Raw genomic sequence first — 24264 nt, 5'->3', positions numbered from 1 at the left:
CTCGCTGTCTTGCTCAGGCTACGCTGCAGCGGCTATTCACAGGCGCTATCCCACTACTGATCGGCACGGGAGTTTTGACCTGCTCCGTCTCCGACCTGGGCCGGTTCACCCCTCCTTAGGCAACCTGGTGGCCCTCGGCTCCCCGGGGATCACCATATTGATGCCGAACTTAGTGCGGACACCCGATCGGCATAGCCCACTGCAGCCCAGAACTCCTGAGCTCAAGCGATCCGCCAGCCTCAGCCTCCAGGAGTAGCTGGATTACAGGCTCGCGCCACCGCGCCCGGCTGCTGCTGCCGCCCGCTCGAGTTTACTAGAGGCGCTTCGCTCCGTGACGTCACACGAGGGGGGGGGAAGGAGGAGGAGGAGAGTGGGCGGCTCCCTCCCTCCCTTGCTCTCCTGCGCCTGCGCCCTTCGCCCTTTTCCTTCTCCCTTTCGGCGACCGAGACACGCGATTGCCGCCATGGGACACCAGCAGCTCTACTGGAGCCACCCCAGGAAGTTCGGACAGGGATCGCGCTCCTGGTGGGTCTACGCGCCTCCACGGACTCTCAGCGACCATTCCCTCTCGACCACCACGGACTCTCTGCACCAGGGGCAGCCGGCACCGGCAGGAAGCGGCGGGAAGCAGGGAGGGAGGGGGAAGAAGAAGGGGCTCCCGGTGGCAGACAGGGGAGAGTTGGGGGGGGGGAGGTTGGTGCTTCTGGAACGAGGGAAGCCGGGAAGCGCCTGGGACCGCCTCACCCGCCCTCTTTTCTTTCTTCCGCAGCCGCGTCTGCTCCAACCGGCACGGACTCATCCGCAAGTACGGCCTCAACATGTGTCGCCAGTGCTTCCGCCAGTACGCCAAGGACATCGGCTTCATTAAGGTGAGGGGGGGCTGCCACGCAACGATCAATCAACGGAGCAGCTTCCCCCCCCCCCAAAAAAAAAGTTATGGGGACTCCCATCACTGGAGGTTTCCAAAAATAGATTGCACAAACCGCTTGACTTGGCTGATATATAAGGTCTCTTGCTTTGAATAGGGGCTGGACTAGATGAATTCCGAGGTCCCTTCCAGCTCTGGGATTTTATGTTCATGCACTTCTGGAAGGGTTGCCCCTCAATGCCCATGAAGCGCTGTTAAAAATATAATGGAAAAAGTACAGATGGTCCTTGACTTACAACAGTTAGTTTACTGACCATTCAAAGTTACAAAGGTATAGAAAAATGTGACATGACCATTTTTCACAGTTAACCTTTGCAGCATCTCCAGGATCGTGTGATCAAAATTCAGATACTTGGCAGTGGCCTCATATTTATGACCATTGTTTTTTTTTTAAGTGAGTTTTCTTTTAATGCAAGTACAAAAACAGTTTTAATCCCAAAGATTCAAATTATTTATGACCATTGTTGTGTCTCAGTGTCATATGATTCCCTTTTACGACCTTATGGGGAAGTCAGATTCACTTAGCAACCAGGTTACTTAATTACCAACTGCAGTGATTCAGTTAACAACTGTGGCAAATAATCGGGCATAGCCCATCAGCTTCATTAAAGGAAGGCGGAGGGCAGCTCTGTAGTTCCCAGCCATGGGATGCCATGCGGTTTGGGTTGCCCACTGCTGGTTGATGCCCCCTTCATTGCAGAGAGTTCCCTGGCAATGCCCACAACATCTCCTGCCTTTAACAGTCATGTGCAGGCTAGAGAAGTAAATCTGATGGTGCAGAGGTGGGTTGCTGTCGGTTTGGCCTGGATCGGGTGAACCGGTAATAGCGGCGGCGGAAGGCTCTGTCTACCTGCCAGGACGCTTCTGTGCATGCGCAGAAACGTCGCACGCATGCGGGAGCGCACCCAAACTGGTAGTAAAAAATTACCAACCCACCTCTGTGATGGTGTGTGTGATGTTCTAATGTACAGAAGTTATAGTTAAATGTGTGGAAGAAAGTGGATTCTGGGTGTGTTTTTTCAAGTTTCAAGTTTAATTTTATTTATAGGCTGCCCAATCCCGGATAGGTTGAATGTGTATAGTTTTAGAAGAGAATATATATATGATTAAATAGTGTATTTTGGATGTTCAGTAGTAGTAAATAAATAAATAGGGAAATGGTCTGTGAGGGAGGAAAGGACCACTTCATGTGTCTTAAATAGTAAAGAATGGAAATTATCACTTTTTTTTAGTGTTTGTTCATATTTGAAGCCATGATTCCTGTGTTTGTTAAACCACTGGTCTTAATAAATAAACTTAAAAGGATTTCCCCCACCCATCATGAAAAACCGTTCTTGATATTGGTCTGCAAAGTGGTGAATTAAATTACTTTTGCTGCTGGGGCTTGCATTTTAACAGCGACTGAAAAAGGTTGGCGCCTATAAGCTGGGACTGCTCCTTAGATCAGGACTTCAACTCCCAATACTCTCAAGAATGCCAGTGGTGCCTATGGAATTCTAGGAAATGATGTCTGCCTATGTGTGCTGAGATCGGGAAAAACTGACATATTGACAGGCTTTCACAGATGAGAGTGCAATGGCAGCCATTGTGGCTTAAAAAGGAATGGAGCTGTCAAAAGAGGAATGAACAACTGAAAATGTTTGTTTATACAAAATAGCTGTGATATTAAAGAGGAGAAGCTATACATTCTGAGTAAGGTATGTGGGTAAGCTTATCACATGTTATATTGACAGCATCTTTTTTTTCATTTCAGTTGGATTAAATACCTGTCTACAGAAGTGGTTTGAGGCAACTGGCAAGCTGGAATATATGGCTGGATGAACTGTTCTTGCTATCCTTACCATCATTGAGAGTTGTCCACTCAGACTCAAATATTGTAGTTTCTGTTTGTTAATGCTGAAGTGTTAATTATGTGACAGTCATATTTAACACAGCTTGATATCTGAAGCTTTTTTGGTTTCCTTTGATACTTTAATAAAAAGCAGTCCTCCTCAAATGTATTTGAGAAGAAACCAGTGTAGTCTTTGCATAGTATCATTTAATTAGAGCACAGAAACAGAAGAGTAAAATATTTTCAGAGACCTATATTTTTACTGAACTATCATTAAATGCTCCTCTACATTTACATTGACAATCATTGTAAATATCTTGTGACCGTGAAGGATATTTGCTGTAGGACAGGCTAGTATTTTAGAAAGTTTTACATAAATGATTGGAAATTTGATTGCTTCAGTGGTTATGATCAATGATTATGGGAATAAGGAACACCTTTTAGCATCCATTTACAAATAATTTAATGCTCAGATCTTGAAATAGGTGGGACAGATTCTAGTTCCTTTCTTATGGTACATTTGATTTGATTTGATTTATTGCATTTCTATGCCGCCCTATTCCCAGAGGGACTCAGGGCGGCTCACAAACCAAAGTAAGGGGGGGGGGGAATACAAACAGGAGGAAAAACAACGGACAACAACTACAAACAATTTTTTAAAAAAACACTCAACAACCACACAATTCGAGCGGGGGCGGGGAACCCGTCAGCCCCAGGCCTGTCGGAACAGCCAGGTTTTAAGGGCTTTGCGGAAAGCCTGAAGGGTGGTGAGGGTCCGAATCTCCACGGGGAGCTCGTTCCAGAGGGCCGGAGAAGCCACAGAGAAGGCCCTCCTCCGGGTGGTAGCCAATCGGCATTGGCCAGTAGATGGAATTCGGAGGAGGCCTAATCTGTGGGATCTAATAGGTCTGTTGGAGGTAATTGGCAGCAGGCGGTCTCCCAAGTACCCAGGTCCAATACCATGAAGGGCTTTATAAGTGACGACTAGCACCTTGAAGCGTATCCGAAGACCAATAGGCAGCCAGTGCAGCTCGCGGAGGATAGGTGTGATGTGGGTGTACCGGGGTGCACCCACAATCGCTCGCTTGGTTGTCTGCCTCTTTTGGAACTTAGTTCTGAGGGGTCAATAAAAGAAGCTAGTATAAGCTATTAATTTATTTGGTAGTTATGGATGAAAATGCATACATGGCTAGGTTACCTACAATAAATGTATTTTTTTCAAGAATATTAGGACAATATTTTCTATACCCATTTGCACCCCTTGATCATATCTTTTGAATATAGCCATTTATAAACACATTAAATACTTGCAAAAGAGTTTTGAGAAATGTTTTATCCCAGACCTTGAATCTTGGATCAACAAGGGCTTGGGATAAAACATTTATTAAAACTCTTGGGTGATTAGTTGTATTTAATCATAACTCTCTACCCACATTGTAGCCTAGCATGCTATGTGAACCTACCCTGGTGAATTAGTTTATAGCTGGGTACATTGTGGAGACTCAGGAAACTAGGTGGATCAAGAACACAGAATGATCCAGTCCCTTTTGCTCAATTGGATATTCTTGGTGTTGTGCTGTAGTGAATGAAACTTACATTCTGGTCAGGATGATGGGGAACAAATAACTTTTCACCCTTCCTTTGGAGTTCTGAAATATAGGCAAATCAGAACTGAAATAAACTGATGATCTGAAAAGGAAACAGCTAGATAACAGAAACCAGATGTGAAAGGAGAGAATACATGGGTACAATAAAACTGTTAGAAGTTGCTAATATCAGAAGTGGATGATTTGGAGCTCTTACAGGGATGTAGCAATTAAAGGCAATGCCTCAGACCATAGTAAGATCAACCTATGTTTTTATCAGATGCTTCATTCACTATAAAGCTCACAATATGATTTACAAAACCTTTTTTTTTAATTTATGTAACGACTCAGAGTTACATAGCCTATAATCTGCTTATAGCAGATCTCTTGGCCAGAAGCCCAATGTTCAAGTGCAGGCCAATTAAAAACATTGCATTTCATTTATCCAAACATTTCAGTTCCTTGTGTAAAGCAAACATTTTCTCCACAACATGATGGTCAAAACTCCCCCATAATCACTTTTTGCATCCCAGTCTAACAACTATTAAATTAGCTTCATAAAGATTTTTTTCTTTTACTTAAAGGGATCTTTGTAAGTTTTTTCTCTTTAAATGAAAAATTATTCCTCTTATATTGAATTTCAGTCTTTTGTTCATATTATGTTACATATTATGTTCTAAATGTTGATAAATTCGCAAGAACAAAACAAGTTGCTATAGTCTACAACTCATGCCAGTCTCGACTTTTAGAGATAGAGCGAACAAGAGCTGGTTTTAAATTCAGACTTTAGTGAGTTTATAAAAACTTATCTCCCTTAATATGATATCTTAGTGTTGGTCTTAAATTCTCATTATCTCTCCCATCATCAAAAGAGTTGAAGTTCAGCATCTCCGAGACACACTATTTCAGAAGATTAGTCCAAACAGAAAATTGGAGTGTGTCCTTAATATTATTCAGTGATGTTGGTTTCAAAGTGTATGATTTGTTTCAGTAGTATTCGGTATGTAAAGCAGGATGAGAAACTTGCCCTCCAGATATGGCAGGGCTATAGATTCCCATAGACCCAGTTGGCCTGGCCAAGTATGCAAAAATTGGCAATTGAAATTACAGATTCCATATTTCTAAACTTGCTAATCTGTATCACAGGCATCTTACAGTTAAATTGGAAATTGAATGTGGCCCTGTATCTAAACGTGTTCAAAAAATATAAGGAAGTTAGATTATATGTTAAAATTGTAATGTTAAAATTCTGTTTTTTTATGAGAATGACAAACCTTATCTCGTCTTGCTCAATATTTGTTAAATAATAAATGACAAAATATTAGAAAGGCCAATAAAAGATGAAGGAACAATTTATTGAAAAGTCTTTGACTTATCCACAGAATAGTTTGAATTTAATTTTAAAGTCTTTTCGTCCTTTCCTAATGAGAAGTGCATGCAAATTAAGAATATAAATATGAAAATAATGCCACCATGCTTTTGCATGTATTCAAAGCTTGCTTTATTTAAATGAAAGGGCAAAATGAACGTTATCATCTCTGATCTGGTTACCTGGTAATTTAGAAAATGTCCAGGGGGATAAAGGTCTGCTCATCATAACTTGATACTTTTCTTCAGTAGTCTGCATTTAAAAGCACAATATGCACAAATGAGAGCTCACAAAGAATGATAATTGGATTTGGGCTGAAGGGAGTGTCAAAACTAGTCAAAAATTGAATGGTGAGCTATATCCAACTCGCCCTCAGACTCATCTCTGACTCCTACATAAGCAAAAGTCTACATTGTTAAATTGTCTTCAGATTAGTATACGCAATGCTTTACTGCATTGTGTTAGTCTCAGGACCTGTACAGTGCATACATCTGGTTCTGGTTCAGCTAAGGCCACTCTTATTTTTTTCTCCCAAAGTACATTAGCTGCTCAGTAGGATTCAATGCGGCCATTCTAATACTGTTAGTTTTACTTTCTCACTTCGTAATATGAAGCTTTTGATGAAAGCCTATTTTTTCTTGTGCCATGTTTTAATCTTTGAGCAAATAACATTAATATTAAATCAATTATTAACCACTTGCTATCAATAAAATTGTTAATTATACTTTATAATAATGATCAACAGTTATTGATAAATTTGGGGTAAAACTAATATGTGGGTACTAAAAGCATTAAGGGTTATTTTCCCTGTACTTTTGAGTTCCTGTATGAGCATGCTGTAGTCCAGTCAGTGATGCTGTACAATCCAAATCTTTCCAATATAAAAAAATAATAATAAGTGTACTTATTAGTTACATAGGCATTGATGCTGTTACCTTGTTGGGCAATGAAATCTTTCCAAGCAAACAACCAATCTCAGAGAGCACCAAGGACTTCACTGGTTAAAAATGCAAATTATTAAATTACTGGAAAATCAAACATAACAATGAAGATCTTAATTTCCCATAAGGAATATTAAGATTAACGCGATAACAGTACACGAGAACCTGTTTTAATTTTAACCCATCACCAACGGAAAAAAATCCGTTGAATCTACCTTGAAAGTAGAGTATGCAGTCTTTACTTCCGCCCTTGATGAAGTTAAGGAAAAGACGTGAATAGCAAACCGGAAATTTAATGGCAAGTTCTGTATTTGGTGACTCTTATCTTTTTCCTTTTTCTCTATGTTCACCAACGAATGCCATTTCAGGGGGGGGGGGGAAGCTTCAAAGAGCTATCAGGGTCTTGTCTGAAAATGAGCAACAGACGAGGAAGATCTGAATGAGGCGGTAGAGCGGAGAGGTGAGCGGGAAGAATTGCCTTCCAAGAGGAGGAGGAGAGAAAAGGAGAGACCCAGCCCCCTCACTCCCCTCCCTGTCTAGGGCAGCGACCCTTCATCAAGCTGCTTGCAAGGAAGACCACTCTACCCCAACTTTTTCAGCAACTCTTTGATTTGCATTGGCGGTTTGCAATGAGAGGGTTTGGATGAGAGGAGGACTGACGATGTGTGTCTGTCTAGTGCAGTATTTTTCAACAAGTTTAAGATGGATGGACTGACTAGGGAATTCTGGGAGTTGAAGTCCATCCACCTTAAACTTATTAAGATTGAGAAAAGCTGCTAGAGCGTGTAAAACATACAGTAATGCTTGTTTCATATTCTATCCATGCTTTTCTGGCTACTGAATTCATTGAGCTTTTAAGGTGGTTTCATGCGTTTGAATGATTTTACTGTGAGTTTCTGTTGATTTTAATGTTTTAAATTATTTAAATGATAATGTAAACTACATTAGGGCTGCTAAGAAGGGCAGTTTAGAACAGGGGTCTCCAACCTTGGCAACTTTTAAGACTTGTGGACTTCAACTCCCAGAATTCCTCAACCAACTTCATTGGCTGAGGAATTCTGGGAGTTGAAGTCCACAAGCCTTAAAGTTGCCAAGGTTGGAGACCCCTGGTCTAGAAGATGACACTGCTAATCTGTCATGTAGTAGCCTGGAACTGGATTGGTATACTGAAGATGAGATTTAAACTTTTTACCCATTCTTTGATTTTATTTAGTATACGGCATCTGTAGAGGTCATGTAATCACTGTTATACAAATGTATTTAAATAAAGCATCATCATATTATATATAGGAGAGAAGTAAGGGTAGAATTATTTATATATACACTGTATATATATTGTCCATAATGCTTTAAAATTCCTCACTTAAAGCATGAAATAAAGAACTTATGAGCTCTAAAAATAATTTTTTATATAATTTTAAAATGTATTTATTCTATAGTCAGTATCAACAATAGTAGCGCCTGGGCCATTCATTTTTTTCTTACTGTTTCCAGCTTTATTTCTGGGCAAAAGCTTAGCATAACTGCCCATATTACTACATTTACCTACCAAAGGCTTGTTTCCCACCATCCCACAGTTCAGTGCTATCTTTGTAAGTGTGCCCAAGGATGAAAATGGAACAGCAACCCCCAAGCAATCCACAAAGGCTGGAATCCACAGGAACAGAAAAAGCCTTTAATATTCTCCAGGATGCTCTAGATTGCAAACGGGGCATGGAGCGAGGAAATCAATGCCCAGAAGCCATTCAGTCTGTATGTAATGGAGGATGTACCACTAGGACAATTCCTCATCAAGTAAAAGAAGAACCAGAAAACTATTTGGCCTCTCACTGGGAAGCCCAGTGGCAAGAGTTTCTGCAAACAGTGGAATTTCCTTCCTCTGGGTTGAAAATCCTTCAATTGTCTGAAGCATCTACACCTTGGAATGACACTAAAGCTTTTTTAGTCTCCTTTGAGCAAGTGGCCAAAGCCTGTAAGTGGCCCAAGGAAGATTGGGTGGCTCAACTCCTGCCAGCTTTCAGTGGAGAAGCTGAGATGGCCTTCAATGCCTTGGAAGGCAAAGACCGAGGAGATTATGGAAAGGTCAAGGCAGCCCTATTGAGACGGGATGCTGTCAGCAGAGAGAAAAGTCGCCAGCACTTCAGACGTTTCTGCTACTTGGAGGCCGAGGGTCCAAGGGCAGTTTATGGCCAACTCCAAGAACTTTGTCATCAATGGCTGAAGGTTGAGAGACACACAAAGGAGCAGATCTTAGAACTTCTGGTCCTGGAACAGTTCCTGATGATCCTGCCTCCAGAAATCCAGAGCTGGTTGAAGCAGCATGGCCCAGAAACTTGTGCTCAGGCTGTAAGTCTTGCTGAGGATTTTCTGTATAAACAGCAGGAGCCTGAAAAACAAGCAAACCAGGTGAGGCCTTTAGTCAAAGTTTTAGCAGCATAACTATTATTATGAGATAAACTCAGGAGCAAAAACACAGCACACAGCACACAGAGCCTTTAGACAATTAATAGTGGTTTATATATACATATATACAGATATATACAGACATATACATGGTAAATAAATCCCTTACCATTCAGTTACAAACACAAGGAGAGAAATGAGATACACGACCAGAGAAACACCCTTTAAGGACCACCTATATATATAGATACCTCTTAAAACAGTAAATAACTTGTGTGGACCCCACCAGATTCTTAAATGGGCTATACCTGTATTGCTGTGTCATCCTCATTGCATCAGCTTACAGTTTACAGCTTACAACCTTACATCAGCTGGGGTTATTAAATCCTCATTACATGACACCTTTTCTTTATAAATCTCTTATGTGGCACAAATCCTATTTGAGATGGGTTGGTTTTTTTTACCTCAGGGGTTCATCTCAGGGGAAAGGCAGCTCCAGGGAAAAGGCATCAATTTTAATTGATGAATTTTACTACATTTGTAGCTATGTCAATTCTCCAACAGAGGCCAGGTCAGAAAACAAAGCAAGGATTTCTATTATGAATCTTTAAAGTCTGCCAGAGTATCCTTCTTTCCCCTCAAATGGCAATCAAAATCAAGAGTTATGTTCATTTTTTTCACTTTCTTCCCTGGAATTGAGTTGTATTTTTTTTTCTACATAAAGTTTTTTATTTTTCATTTTCAAAAGATATAATCATATGTATACTATTACATAGCCAACATCATATTGTATTATTAAATGTTTACATCAAGTCATCTTACCATCAACTCCCTCAAAAGAAAAAGGGGAAAATTGGCTCTTCTGCTCTCCATACACTATATTTGTCCATTCACTTTCTTCTCCCTCTCTCATCCCCCTCTTTACCTCCTTTCTTTTCTCTGTCCTCCTTCCCTTCTCTACTTCCCCTTCCTCTCTTCTACTCTTCTCTCCACTTTCCACTCCTCATTTCTCTCCTCCTCTTCCCCCATCCTATCCTCTCTCCTATCCCTCTCCTTCCCTTACCTCTCTCCTTCCCACTCTTCATCCCATTTGCTTGGTGTATTTCAGCTTCTGAACAAGCTCCATTTTATGTTGCTGGTATTTATAGTTCCTTTTCAATATACATATTTAATTTTAAACATATATTCTCCTCCTTTAAAAAAAAAAAAGAACAAAAAAGTATACATATATAGTCATTGTAGTTTTAACACCCCACCTCCCCAGCCTAATTTTGGTCGAGATGTAGACCTGGTTACAATTTTCAGCTATTCTCATCGTTATCTTTATATAATTATACTTCCTTACGCACTCCCAATTTGTGATTCTGCCTTTAAGTCTCAATAGTTTCCCATTATAAGTGTATTTTATGTTCCCGCTCTAATTTTTCCATGTCTTGGATTAGATTACTTTTAGTTGTCTATGAATGGCAAACTTCACTGTTCAATATTCATTTCAATTCCCTTAATCTATTGCATAGAATAACAAACGGTAAACATCTCGCTTTATTTCATCATCTTAGAAGTTCTATTTATATCCATGATTCATATATTTTAACCCATGCTTGGTTGTCCTTCTGTTGTCGTTTCCAGTCAATTTGCCACTCAGTTTAATTATCATGTATAAAAGTGAATGGCAAACCTCTGCTTTACAACCTCCCTATGTCAGTTTCATATTTATCCACATTCCATATATTTCAACCTTTGCTTAATTATCTTTCCATTATTATATTCAACCAGTTAGCAACTTCATTTTATTGTCATGTTTTTCACAATCTCCCCACATCAATATCAATATCATATTTATCCATATTCCATAGATTTCAACCTTTGCTTAATTACCTTTCCATTATTACATTCAGTCAATTAGCAACTCCATTTTATTGTCATATTTAGAAATAAAACCCTTATCTTAGTTTTATATTCTCCCACATAAAAATTTCTGGTTGTCTGATTTTTTCCCAGTAAGTCTTTTGTCCCACTTCTCTGCTCCTGCCCTCTCCCTTCTCTTTGCTTCGGCACATCCACTCTCCCCAACTTTCCCCAGGTCACCACCAAAAGGATGTTTTTTATTTCTCTTTGTTGGGACAAAACCTCCTCCTCCAATTTCCCTTATGCCACTAACAGCCTCAAACTCTTTTGTCTGCCTTTTGTTTCCCTCCATTCCTACTCCTTCATTATCTTCCCGCCCCGTGCCCCCCTTCTTCTTTGAATTCTTCTTTAGATATCTGCTTCGCTGGGTTCAGAATTATATTTAGGCTTGATTTTAATGATTTATGCTTTTTTTTTTATTTCACGTAGTTCTTCAAATTCCCAGCTTTCCATGATGTCCAGTTCCAAAGTTAGAATTAGCTATACAGTTATTTCAAAGTCCTGGTCCACCTTAAGTTTGTCCACTTCTGTAGGGGAGAACGAAGGGAGCCATCTTGGTCTTTTGTTCTTCCTTAATATCCAGTTCCAAGATTGCAGTTAGCTATACGAAGTCTTATTTTGAGGCTCTGGTCCACCTTAAGTTGTATTTTTTTTAATGGTTCTTACATATCTTCGTCAAACTCTATGGCAGGGGTGTCAAACTCAAGGCCCACAGGCCAGATCTGGCCCGTGGGGTGCTTATATCTGGCCTGCAGGGCCGCCCTGGAAATAGCGAAGGAGCGGCCTGCGGTGCCTCTGGCAGAGGGCTGCAGGAAACCGTTGTCACGAAAAATGGAGACTCAGAGGGCTGCACACAACCAATCCGGGCCCCCAAGGTCAAACACAACCCTGATGTAGACTTCAATGAAATTGAGTTTGACACCCTTGCTCTATAGGCTCCAGTGTGAATTTGTAAAAGTCCCTAACAGTACGCAAAATGTTTTGAACTTGACACACTCTGTTTTAAGTTTAAAACTTGTTCTGATTTTATTGGAAGTGTTCTCAGCTTCCAATGAGCCTGGAGAATGTAGATGAAAACGACTATTGATAATGTGAACCTTGATTTAAAAAAAAAACTTTGAAAAAGTTCTGTATCATAGCTTTTATGGATTAAGAGGACTATCCTTTCATGGATTGTTAACAAGAAACCAAAGAGGAGGAATAAAATTACTCCTCAGTGGAGAGGAATAAGAGTAGAATTTCTTAAAAACCTGTGTTGGAACTGGTGCTTTTTAACTTGATTGTAGAGGCCGTCCTTGACTTACGACCATTCATACAATGACCATTCAAAGTTACAATCTCACTGAAAAAAGTGACATGTCTGATCGCAGCATCCTCAGCGTCTTTGTGATCAAAATGTGGGTGCTTGGCAATCAGCATGTATTTAGGATAGTTGCAGGGCCCCAGGATCATGTTATTGCCATTTGCAACTTTCTCAGCTGGCTTCTGACAAGCAATACCAATGGGGGAATTTGGATTCACTTAACAACTGCATCATTCACTTAGTAACTGCAGTGGTTTGCTTGCTTAACAGTGGTAAAAACGGTTGTAAAATTAGTCCTACACTTTCAAAATTCGTTTTTGTTGCAGGACACTTTTGAGAAAGTGGCTGTGAATTTGTCTGAGGCAGAATCGGCTGCAGCTGATACTCAACAGAAGCAGCTCTACAAAGGATCCAAGCAGGAAGATGAGTTTGAGGCTGGCCCATTTGGTAAGGAAGAATGTCTTGAATCTGAATTCCTGCTGGACTACTTTCTGATAATGTTTCTTTTCAGACAGCTTGATGCAAGAGAGGATTCCCACACTGATCATATAACTAGGAACTAGTAAGTAAATTAAACTCAAGTATAGCCTGGCCTGTCTTCTAAGACGAGAGTGGTTACACTGGGAGAATCTAACATCTTTGAATTACCTATCTTTACCCTCTATCTTTTTTTTTACAAAAAGTTTTATTTTTTCCTTTCCATATACTTTCACAAATACACATTCACGTAAATACTATTAACATTTATCTGTTCACTTCTAGCATTTATCACAATCTGCTTAAAAATATAAAAAACACAATTGGGATCGCCACCCCACATCCCCATCTTATTTTGCAACAACCCTACTCCTTCTTTACTCTCCATATTTGACAGCAAGGTTACTTTCCAGAATTCTGGTACTCCTACTTCAACCTCTTCCTAATAAATCATATTAATTTGAGATCATAGAGATTGTTCCTTGGATGTTCTTCTCCAGTCCTAATTGCTACTATAAAGATTTGACATTTAGTAACTTCTCTATTACTTTCTAAGAAAAGGATGATGTGGGGGGGAAACTAAGGAATGGTTTTGAGGTTTGGCAAATTGATCCTACAACTTTTTTCTCTTAGACATGTTTCCTTTTCTATGCAGTCTTCCAAATAGTGTTGGAAACACACTTCAAAGCATTCTGTGCGGCTTTAAGAGCATCAGATTGATCTGAATACTTCCCACTCTGCACCTCCCCAACTTGGCTGTTAGCCTTCAGTGGTACCATCTTCCATCAGACCTGAGAGGCAATAGGCTAATATGGAATAGAGGGAGGTTTAACCACGGGAAAAAGAATAGGGGAGATAGTCAAAGTTACCTGTCAGAGGAAGTGGATCTCAACATTTGGAGGTAGAAACCCTGAAGTCCTGGAAAGCCTTGTTTCTTAATCCAGTTCTTTATAATTACAAAAATGTTCAAGAGCGGCATTTAATTGTTTCTGGCAGACCTACTCTCGGGCAGAATAGTGATGTACCATGCACATAAACAGAGAGTTTCTGTCTTGGTTTTTTATTGAGAAGATTCTGTCTTGTTTTTAGGTGGCTTTTTTCAGTTGATTGACTACTGCATGAGTCCTTCATGCTTCAAAAAGTAGGAAGCCACTCCAATTTATTCAATGGTGTGATCCAAGGAGCCTCTGGGGTCATTAAAAAATAATTCAGAGGCTGCATGTGACCCAACAGGCTTCTCATTTGGGCTCAGTAAGATGGATCAACATGTCAATTGTGAGATTCTTCCTCAGATAGGATGCTAGCAAGTCACTCTCAATAACCCCCAACCCCCCAGGAGAGCATGGTTTATTTTGGATTTGAACATGAGAAGTTGAAACATGACAAGGAATCAGGGAAACGTGGTTCTATGGAAGAAGCATTGTGAGATACTAAATTTGGCTCATAAATATATATGTTAAATTAATCTAGGATCCTAGCACTGTCTGTTCAATTTTGCTCAATAAGAAGGTTGTTAGAAATATGCAAATGCCAGGTTTCTTCCGTGTCCTGTGATGTCTTTCCATTTTTCCTTCTGAATGAGATCTTAACAAAGAAGCTAGTTTTTCTTAATGATCTATAATTTTCCCTTTTTTCAAGTTATGTTTTTCTCAAGTTCAATGAGTGAGTCATTGGAGTTTTCTTAATTTCTCCAGCAGGTAAGGACGGGATGACTATACACGAGACAGGTGTGGCTGAAGATCCCACAAAAGCAGGGCCCTGTGAGGTGTCCCTCTGGAAAGCAGAAGAGATTGTTCCTCACTGTTGTATGCAGGAAAAGCCTTCAACTAATCAGAAGAGACTGGAAAGTCGAGAGAGCACCTTGGCAGGAGGTGAAGCTGATGCACCTGTCCCTTATGTGGGAGACTATAAAGCTATCATTGTAGCCACAATCCAGACAGGAAATGACACTGGTAAGAAGCAAAATGCCTCCCAAGCTTATGGCAGAAATTTGAATCGGGGCTCCACAGTGGTTAAGAACCGTCATACAGGAGGAAAAGGACATAAGTGTTTGGTCTGTGGGAAATTCTTTCTTTCTAGCTCCAAGCTCATCATTCACCAGAGGGCCCACACTGGGGAGAAGCCATATGAATGTGCTGCTTGTGGCAAAACCTTCCAGTCCACTTCAGTACTTTACCGTCATCAAAGAGTCCACACAGGAGAGAAGCCGCACAAATGTCCTGTCTGCGGGAGAAGATTCGGTACCGGTTCAAATCTTAATCGACATCAGAAGATCCACACTGGGGAGAAACCATTTGAATGCTCAGATTGTGGGAAAAGCTTTATTCAGAAGGGCGCCCTTAATAAGCATCATAAAATTCATTCTGTACAAGGGGCAAGCCTTACTACAATGTCATGAGAGAGAACTAGGTAAAAAAACTGGATTATGAAAGGACACTTGGGGGAAATTGGAGTACTCAATTGATGTGCCAGCCATAAGAATCTCTTTGGGCTTCTGATGGCTTTGATGAAGTGAAGGATTGCAGAAAGAGATGGAGGCTTCTAAAGCCACAACTGTCTGGCCTGGTACTGACAGATTTTCAATGATTGAATGTTTGGACTGGGAAAATATAGAATTCTAGTATCTTTGTCATGACTTTCTGTACATTCGCAATTAGCTGCCTCATTCCCATATGGAACAAGACCTTGTTCTGGATGTGAAGCTCTAGAAAAGTCTTGGCAAACTTTTTCAGCACCAAGTGCCGAAATGTGGTGATGGTGAAGGGGGGGGGTTTGCCGGAAACTGGCCTATGCACATAAAGACCAGCTGGCCAGAGCGCATGCATATGCCCAAAACCACATCATCTTCCCGGAGCATGTATACACACCGGGCGGCTGCTCTTCCAGTTTCAGCACCCCCACATGCATGAAGACCAGCTGGCCGACGCTCTGGAACCTGGAAGAGCAGCAGCCAACGGCGCATGTGACTGGAGAGATGGGTCTGTGTGCTACTTCCAGCATGTGTGCCATGTTTGCCATCACGGCTCTAGGATGTTCATTATTTAAGGAGGAACATGGTTTTAAATGGGTTGTTTCATGATGGTGCTGTGTTTATACCATAGGTATAAAAAATAAAATAATTCTAAATAGAACTTATATGGAATTAGAGGCATCATTCCTGCTTACACAAATGTTAAGGTCTTTATGCTGTTTCTTTTTCTCCACTCCAGAAATTTGTCCAAGTTCATTTGCATTTTTGAGATAAAAGGGATACATTATACAGTATACTAAAAGCCTGAATAGTGACAGGAGTTGCCAAAGTAGATGCAATTGTGGATTGATAAATAATGCTCGGCAGGTTTCTTTATTGTCATGAATGATTCATCACCAGATTAGATAAATAGGAAGTCGAGACTTTCCTGCACATTTTTCAGTTATTTTATATTGTGTGTGTAACTGGTATGACACAGGAACAAACATTTAAAGGAGCATGAAATTAAAAGAAAACAGTCATTTTGCCCTGTAAAATCATCTCCCTGTTCATTGTGGGGCTCCACCTTAAAGAATCATTGCTTGAATGTATTATGTGAAAGCATAAAAAAATATCAATTTTAAAAATCAAAAACTAAGAGAAATCATTCACAATAACAGATGCAATTTGATAATAACCATTAGAAGTTGGGGGGGGGGGTTATACATAGCCCTAAAATCTTAAATTCATCAACTTTGCACTAAATCATACTATGATTTGCTTATTGTAGTGTTTAAATCCAAATCGTAAATCAGACTAAGTTGAGAACTTAAATCAATGGCTGCGTTCACAAGACATGCCAACCCACCAACAAGAAACCACATTTTAATCTGACATATGCTGCAATCCAGGAGAGTTAGTTTATATTTAACTCAATTTGTAGGGTTTGTTATAACACAGATAAGTGATATTTAAGTTAATCCTGAGTTAGCATGTCATGCCACCATATAACCCTGGTTTAATTTTTGTTAGTTGAACTATATTCCAATATGTCATTTGAAATCAGATTAATGCAAGCAAATGAACCATTATGATTTGCCCCTTCTTTTAAGCATTAGAGTATGGCTTTCTTCCTTTCATCCTGGCTGAAGAATACTCTATTTCCAACACAGCAGTCAATTACCTGAACTCAAGTAACATCCTCAGGAGAAATAAAGAGGTCTACCAGGTTGTATAAAAACATGAAATAGGTTGACAATAAGTAGGACAAACTTCTATTCACTGGTTAGTAATAGGATGCAAATGACATAAAAGTCCTCAGAGTTTATAAGTACTGGTGCAATACACTAAACCATACAATAGCCATACATGCTAGATACTCTAAATCGAAACATGGTGGACTAGTATACAGTTCACCATTACTAATTGAGAATGGCTACGCAACAAGGTTCAAGAAGAAAAAAATGGTGCATTATCTCTGGAAGAATTATTAATTATGAGACAAGTAAAAGTTACAAATAACTGTACATAAGGAATTCAACCCAATGCAGCGGCATTTCATTCTCATTGAAGCAAACTTTTAGGGATAAACCAATGGGGATAGTGAGTTTACACTTGTTTTTCAGATTTTTAAAAACGTGTAATACTACTAGCATCTAATTACAGTGTTATCTTTATTTTATGCCCTTTAGGTCACAGATTCATTCAGCAAACACAACTTTGGATTTTAACTTTTTTTATTTCAGAACCCCCCAAAATAGATTCTCATACATATGCTACAGATGACATGTCCACATGGCTTGAATTATGGTGATTGTAACATATTAATAGGAAACACTGCCATAATTGGAATAAAACAAAGCTTAGTACTTCTATTGTATACAGTTGCACAGTGGAAGTCTTGACGAGAGACTCTTATCCAGCCAAGTCTTCCAGGAATGCCAACCTCTTCCTATGTGTTTTCAAGCCATCTTCAATTATTACTGTAGAATTAATCCAACTAAAAGGAGATAAAAGAAACAATCACATTTAATATTCCTTCTTCGGAGGCTACAATTCTACATCTTTCCTTGTTATCTGTGCTCATTTGAACTTTTACAATACAGGTAGTCCTCAACTTATGACCACAATTGAATCCAAAATTTCTGTCGTTAAGTGAGACATTTGTTAAGTGAGTTTTGCCCCATTTTACAACATTTCTTGCCACAGATGTTAACTGAATTGCTGCAGTTGGTAAATTAGCAATCCGGTTGTTAAGTGAATCTGGTTTCCCCATAAGGTCGCAAAAGGGGATCACATGACATAGAGAAACAGCAGCAGACATAAATATGGGGCAGTTGACAAGCATCTGAATTTTATCACATGATCCTGGAGATGCTGCAAAGGTCCGTTAACTGAAAAATTGTGATAAGTCACATTTTTCTATACCTTTGTAACTTTGAATGGTTAGTTAACCAACTGTAAATCGAGGACCACCTGTACTTTTTCCATTATATTTTTAACAGCGCTTCATGGGCACTGAGGGGCAACCCTTCCAGAAGTGCATGAACATAAAATCCCAGAGCTGGAAGGGACCTCGGAATTCATCTAGTCCAGCCCCTATTCAAAGCAATAGACCTTATATATCAGCCAAGTCAAGCGGTTTGTGCAATCTATTTTTGGAAACCTCCAGTGATGGGAGTCCCCATAACTTTAGGGGGGGGAAGCTGCTCTGTTGATTGATCGTTGCGTGGCAGCCCCCCCTCACCTTAATGAAGCCGATGTCCTTGGCGTACTGGCGGAAACACTGGCGACACATGTTGAGGCCGTACTTGCGGATGAGTCCGTGCCGGTTGGAGCAGACGCGGCTGCGGGAGAAAGAAAAGAGGGCGGGTGAGGCGGCCCCAGGAGCTTCCCGGCTTCCCTCGTTCCAGAAGCACCAACCTCCCCCCCGCCCAAACTCTCCCCTCTTTGCCACCGGGAGCCCCTTCTCCTTCCCCCTCCCTCCCGCCGCTTCCTGCCGGTGCCGGCTGCCCCTGGTGCAGAGAGTCCGTGGTGGTCGAGAGGGAATGGTCGCTGAGAGTCCGTGGAGGCGCGTAGACCCACCAGGAGCGCGATCCCTGTCCGAACTTCCTGGGGTGGCTCCAGTAGAGCTGCTGGTGTCCCATGGCGGCAATCGCGTGTCTCGGTCGCCGAAAGGGAGAAGGAAAAGGGCGAAGGGCGCAGGCGCAGGAGAGCAAGGGAGGGAGGGAGCCGCCCACTCTCCTCCTCCTCCTTCCCCCCCCCCTCGTGTGACGTCACGGAGCGAAGCGCCTCTAGTAAACTCGAGCGGGCGGCAGCAGCAGCCGGGCGCGGTGGCGCGAGCCTGTAATCCAGCTACTCCTGGAGGCTGAGGCTGGCGGATCGCTTGAGCTCAGGAGTTCTGGGCTGCAGTGGGCTATGCCGATCGGGTGTCCGCACTAAGTTCGGCATCAATATGGTGATCCCCGGGGAGCCGAGGGCCACCAGGTTGCCTAAGGAGGGGTGAACCGGCCCAGGTCGGAGACGGAGCAGGTCAAAACTCCCGTGCCGATCAGTAGTGGGATAGCGCCTGTGAATAGCCGCTGCAGCGTAGCCTGAGCAAGACAGCGAGACCCAGACTCTTTTGCACCCGCCCGCTCCGCCACTAAATTCCCCCCCCCCTTTTTTTCCCCGCCACCCCCCAATTACGAACGGGGACCGGTGGGGGATCGTGGAGGTTGCTCCCCCTCCCACCAGCCGGGTTGCCCTTCTGTTTTCCCTCATTGCATTTCGCGACTCCCGCAGCACCTCCTATTGGAAGCGGACGCCAATCGCTGCTCCCGCCGCCGCCGATTCCCCACTTTCCCCAGCAGGAGTCGCTCTACTACGCCATCGCGGCCCTTTCGTGATCTTCTGCCCACCATCCCCTTCACAAGCGAGGTGAGGAGGATCGCCAAGCCCCAAGGCGCCGAGTTTCAAACTCTCGAGGCCGTTGCGGGAACCGAGGGCGATGAACCCGAGCGAGGGAGTCCCAAAAAGCTTTTACTGTCCGCTTTTTCTCCCTCCTGGGACTGAATCGCCAGGCGCCAGAAGGAAGCGAGCCTTTTAATTCGAATCGGGAAAGGAATTGCACGTTTCAGTGCCAATCGAAAGAAAAACACCTGTTGGACAGTCGGCGGCAAGAAAACGCTGCTCGGGGTATGGCCAATTCCGCAAGTGCCCCTTGCGGGTTTGCGCTCCGTGGGAACCGTCGCCTCTCCGCAGAGGATGGAGGGAGCGTCTCCCTCTAAGTCGAAGGGCAGCAGGTCCGCCAGTGGGTGCAAACAACATTTTGTGTGTGTGTAGAAAAATACTAAGATGAGGAGAGGAATACAGTGGAGTGGGGTATGTTATTTTCTATTTAATGGGAAGATAACGGCCTCCATCCTGACTCTTTGACACCTATGTGAGTCTCTGCAAAGGTGGCTGATTGCTTTGTAGAGCTGCAAAGATAACTGATCCCTTTGTGGAGCGTCTTGCACTCAGGTGACATCTGTGTTGCTGTTCCTGTCTCCATTCTGGGTGACACAGCCATGCCGGAGCTGCTCCTTCTTGGAGAGGTCGTGAGCAACTCCATCATTACAAAGCCAGTACCTGGATGGTGTGAAGATTGTGTGCCAGGCAGAGGTTGTGGTGCACTCTATAGCCAAGAGATGGATGAATGTCCTCTGCTTAGCCTGGAAGGCAGATTTTGTGCCTGGGAACCTAGAGAAGTCCAGCTAGGACAAAATGAGGAAGTACTGGTGGCATATGGTAGGAGATTTGCTGGCAGAACTCGGGTGCAAGTCATGGAGAGCTAGACGGTGGTTTAAATGGTTGTGCAGCTGGGAGATTGGAACCCTTTGGGGACAAGATGGACCTATCCTAAAGAGACACGCACCACTTGGATGAGAATGATGCCTACCAAATCTGTGGGTTATTAATTCCTATCAGGTCTAACCAGGATGAGATATGTGGTTTTGCTATGGGAAAAGTTGAGTCTAGAATAATCTGGCAGCAGCCATTGAGATTACTTCCTGCAAGTGTTCCAGGTCTTGGGGGCCAAAAGCAAGGGAAGGGGGAGAGCATCTTTTGAGAAAGGACAACATCTGCGGAGGAAGGTTCAAGATCAAGTCTCCTTGGAATCAAGCTGGCTTCCTGATGACTTCTCAAGAAGCTCCCTGTAGGTTGTTTTTTTTTTTCACACGCAGGGTGTGTGCTTGTGTTTTTATTGCTGCATTCTTTCAATTCTTGGCTCACAACCTGAGGATTTTCTAGTGAAACCCAACCAATCTCTGCTTGCTTTTTCAACATCAATTGAAGTCAGTCAAACACAAGGGACCAGTGAATGAAGGGGAGAGGCAGAGACTTGCTGGGGGAACAAAGGAGAAATTGCAATTGTTTGCAGGACTATAAAAGAGCTGCAAGGTTGCATTCCGTCCATTTTCTGCTATTACTATTTTTTCTTTTGCCTCTGGAGCATCTGGGCCTAGAAGCATTCTGGAAGATGCGAACACTTTTATTTTAAGGACCACTTGGCCCAGCAACCTCACTTCTTCCTGTGGTTTGAGTTCCATTCAACCACAGAATTGGTATTCAGTGCAAATACATTAAGCTCAGTGGTGGAATTCAAAAACCTTTACTACCGGTTCTGTGGGCGTAGTTTGGTGGGCCTGGCAGGGAAAGGATACTGTAAAATCTCCATTCCCTCCCCACTCCAGGGAAGGTTACTGCAAAATCCCCATTTCCTCCCAATCAGCTGGGACTCAGGAGGCAGAGAATAGATGGGGGCGGAGCCAGTCAGAGGTGGTATTTACCGGTTCTCTGAACCAGCGTTTTTCAACCTTTTTTGTGCAAAGGCACACTTTTTTCATGAAAAAAATCACGAGGCACACCACCATTAGAAAATGTTAAAAAAATTTAACTCTGTTCCTATATTGACTATATATAAAGTAATTTTCCCACGGCACACCTTACACTATGTCACGGCACACTAGTGTGCCCCGGCACAGTGGTTGAAAAACACTGCTCTGAACTACTCAAAATTTCCACTACCGGTTCTCCATAACTGGTCAGAACCTGCTGAATACCACCTCTGATTAAGATTATGCTCAAATCACTGTTTTAATTTTAAACCAGGGAAAGGGAGGTGTCTCTTATTCATGGCAGTAAATATTCTGCATCCAAGGGATGCTAGGTTCATAATCCCAGGAATGCCAGCGCTGCACTGACATTAAATACAATTCGGAGATTTCTTAAAACTTTAGTGTTTCTCTTTGGAAGCTAGGTGGCAGAAGGAACTCGAAAATAAAGGACTTTGCAGCCTGAGAATTCATTGGGTGGCTGGAAGTATGATGCTAGGATCCTTATTAGTTGGTAATTCATTGCCATGACTTTTTTAAAGGTTCTCTTTTTTTTATTCTGAAGTTGGAATGCTGCAAAGTAAAATCCAAGCTTCTAGTACTTTTATTTGCAGTGATGCTTTTAAGTCACAAAAATATCCCTTTCGGGTGGTAAACATCCTGGGTAGACTACCAGTTTATGTCAGTTTGCAAATAGCTCTGCCTGTTTTGGCAGCAATTTGGGGCCTATGCTCACTCCATGTCTTGAAATGTGTCCCTGGATCAAAAAAGGTGGCCTGCTTCTCCCTTAGTTGTATGCAAATATGTTCATCGCATGATTGAGGGAATCACTATTTTGTCATCACTCAGCCAGTATTGGTGAAAATAAGAAATTTGGAATCAGTTTTTCTGTTCTTCACCCTTCAGCTGGATTCATACAACAGACTAAATCAGAACTGTGCTTGGTAAGTTTAGTCTCTGGCAGCTCCCAAACAGTTAGAAAATATAAAAATCATCAAAACAACACAACATTAAAACAACACAACTCCATGCTTGTAAGGAGTTCTGCCATCTTCTTTGCCTGGTGGAGGAGAGAATAGAGGAGATTGAAATGTCTATTAGATAACTCCTGGAGCATTCATTAGCCAAGACTTAGGAATGGGACAGCTATAGACCAATAGAACAAATTGTAGAATTATTGCTGAAATGTTTATTAGAGGATATTTCTTATTATTTCACCTTGTCCCGCCTCCTCCTTTAGTGAAAATGTATAAAACTTTCTTAATCCTTTGTTCTTGGCCTTTTGACCAGGAACCCTTTTCCTTGGAGTACTCCAATAAAAAGCAATCAGAAAACCTGCACCTCGTGTCTGACGTCCATCATTGGCTTCGACACCAGGCTCAGACCCAAATTGGGGACAACACTACCTTAAAACATCTGTAATTTCTCATTTGAATATGAAATACTTGCAGGAATTCCCGGGCTGCATGCTTAACCCTTAAGCATAATTAGTCAGAGGGCAGAGAGACCCGTTTCTAATAACAAGAAACAAGAAAAAATCATTTTTCATGGCAACAGTAAGTTAATGTTGTGACATTACCTTTTCCAGAACTGCTCAGTCTTGCCCTTAAATAAGAGGTTTCCTGGTAACTTGAATTCTAATTTGCTCAGCTTTTTCCAAGATCAACCAGCTCTTGGCAGAGGAAATATAGTAATCTCTAAAAGTCTCATTCTTCAAACCCTCTGAAAAACAAACTAAGCGGAAATAAAGATGGGTTTCCTTAACACTGTTAGGTAGAAAATGTGGGAAAGGGAAAGATTGAAAGATGGCCTGGGTAGAAATATTCTTGCAAGAAAAAAATATCAATATTGTACCTCTGTTTTATAAATGTATGGCAACTCTCCAGCTTCTATATTGTCATTTTTCAGTTCGGGGTTTAAATCAAGGCCTCTAAATCCATTATAATCTTTTAGTGGACATTCATTACTTACAGTTATCAGCCAGCCTAGGATCTACGCGTCTTTCCAGTATTTTCTCAACCTGACAACAATCATTTGTGGGAACCCTTGTTAAATGTTTTATTAATAAATCCTCTTTATTGATCTAGGAGCCATTTAACAATAGACGTAACTCATTGAGAACAAGGGGCCTTAAACTTACATCAGCATAAATGTTACACAAAAGGCTATGACACAGAAGCCGTGTTGACCATTGCTTCCAAAATCTCCAATGAATCAAAATCGAAGGAAATGAAGTGCATCAGAGTACTTCATTAAACATAAAATTTACTATGAAATAAAACCACAGGTAATCCTCAACCTACGACTACAATTGAGCCCAAAATGTATATTGCTAAGTGAGAAATTTATTGAGTGAGATTTACCCCATTTTCTGACTTTTCATGCTACATTTTGTTAAGTGGACCATTTCAGTTGTTATATTAGTGTAACACAGTTGTTAAGTGAATCTGGCTTCCCCATTGACTTTGCTTGTCAGAAGGTCGCAAAAGTGGATCATGTGGCCCTGGGTCACTGCAACCATCATAAATATGAACCACTTGTCAAGCATCCGAATGCAAATCACGCGACCGTGAAGATGCTGCAATGAAACTAAGTATGAAAAATTGTCATATGTGTTAACTCCTGAACAGAAAAGGGGGATCACATCAGTGGTGGGTTTCAAAAAATTTTGGAACCTACTCTGTGGGTGTGGCCTCCTTTGTGGGAGTGG

General features: G+C 41.7%; 3 protein-coding genes across 5 annotated transcripts; 2 read left to right on the top strand and 1 right to left on the bottom strand.

Annotated features, from left to right (window-relative positions):
- The first annotated feature begins 412 nt into the window (after positions 1 to 412).
- On the top strand, positions 413 to 2943 carry LOC116518686 (40S ribosomal protein S29). Its single transcript, XM_032232569.1, has 3 exons — positions 413 to 525; positions 770 to 869; positions 2682 to 2943. Exons 1-3 carry the CDS (start codon positions 464 to 466, stop codon positions 2688 to 2690), a joined length of 171 nt encoding a protein of 56 aa, XP_032088460.1. The 5' UTR covers positions 413 to 463; the 3' UTR covers positions 2691 to 2943.
- Positions 2944 to 7028: 4085 nt separating this feature from the next.
- Positions 7029 to 15877, top strand: LOC116522286 (zinc finger and SCAN domain-containing protein 31-like). 3 transcript variants are annotated; one of them, XM_032237128.1, is made up of 4 exons: positions 7029 to 7115; positions 8150 to 9061; positions 12596 to 12716; positions 14444 to 15877. In XM_032237128.1, the coding sequence occupies exons 2-4, from the start codon at positions 8264 to 8266 to the stop codon at positions 15142 to 15144; spliced, it is 1620 nt and encodes a 539-aa protein (XP_032093019.1). In that variant the 5' UTR covers positions 7029 to 7115; positions 8150 to 8263; the 3' UTR covers positions 15145 to 15877. The 3 variants fall into 3 exon arrangements, with proteins under 3 accessions (XP_032093019.1, XP_032093001.1, XP_032093010.1); XM_032237110.1 differs by having other exon boundaries at positions 14441 to 15877; XM_032237119.1 differs by having other exon boundaries at positions 7031 to 7115; positions 8233 to 9061; positions 14441 to 15877.
- Positions 15878 to 17414: 1537 nt separating this feature from the next.
- RPS29 (ribosomal protein S29) lies at positions 17415 to 18892 on the bottom strand. The gene is made up of 3 exons (XM_032237141.1): positions 18781 to 18892; positions 18443 to 18542; positions 17415 to 17695 (listed from the first exon to the last, which is right to left on the bottom strand). Exons 1-3 carry the CDS (start codon positions 18840 to 18842, stop codon positions 17687 to 17689), a joined length of 171 nt encoding a protein of 56 aa, XP_032093032.1. The 5' UTR covers positions 18843 to 18892; the 3' UTR covers positions 17415 to 17686.
- Between the last annotated feature and the right edge of the window lie 5372 nt (positions 18893 to 24264).

Source organism: Thamnophis elegans, chromosome 1 (assembly GCF_009769535.1).
Source record: "Thamnophis elegans isolate rThaEle1 chromosome 1, rThaEle1.pri, whole genome shotgun sequence".
Taxonomy (NCBI): domain Eukaryota; kingdom Metazoa; phylum Chordata; class Lepidosauria; order Squamata; family Colubridae; genus Thamnophis; species Thamnophis elegans.
Note: the sequence above shows the minus strand (reverse complement) of the source record. Positions and strands in the feature narration are given on the sequence as shown.

Excerpts from the sequence above, each read along its gene's own strand:
- RPS29 (XM_032237141.1), bottom strand. The coding sequence starts at position 18,842 with ATGGGACACCAGCAGCTCTACTGGAGCCACCCCAGGAAGTTCGGACAG. Across the intron at positions 18,543-18,780 it reads GGACAGGGATCGCGCTCCTG|CCGCGTCTGCTCCAACCGGC; the intron begins GTGGGTCTACGC and ends TTTCTCCCGCAG.
- LOC116518686 (XM_032232569.1), top strand. The coding sequence starts at position 464 with ATGGGACACCAGCAGCTCTACTGGAGCCACCCCAGGAAGTTCGGACAG. Across the intron at positions 526-769 it reads GGACAGGGATCGCGCTCCTG|CCGCGTCTGCTCCAACCGGC; the intron begins GTGGGTCTACGC and ends TTTCTTCCGCAG.
- LOC116522286 (XM_032237110.1), top strand. The coding sequence starts at position 8,264 with ATGAAAATGGAACAGCAACCCCCAAGCAATCCACAAAGGCTGGAATCC. Across the intron at positions 9,062-12,595 it reads CTGAAAAACAAGCAAACCAG|GACACTTTTGAGAAAGTGGC; the intron begins GTGAGGCCTTTA and ends TTTTTGTTGCAG. Across the intron at positions 12,717-14,440 it reads GTTTGAGGCTGGCCCATTTG|CAGGTAAGGACGGGATGACT; the intron begins GTAAGGAAGAAT and ends TAATTTCTCCAG.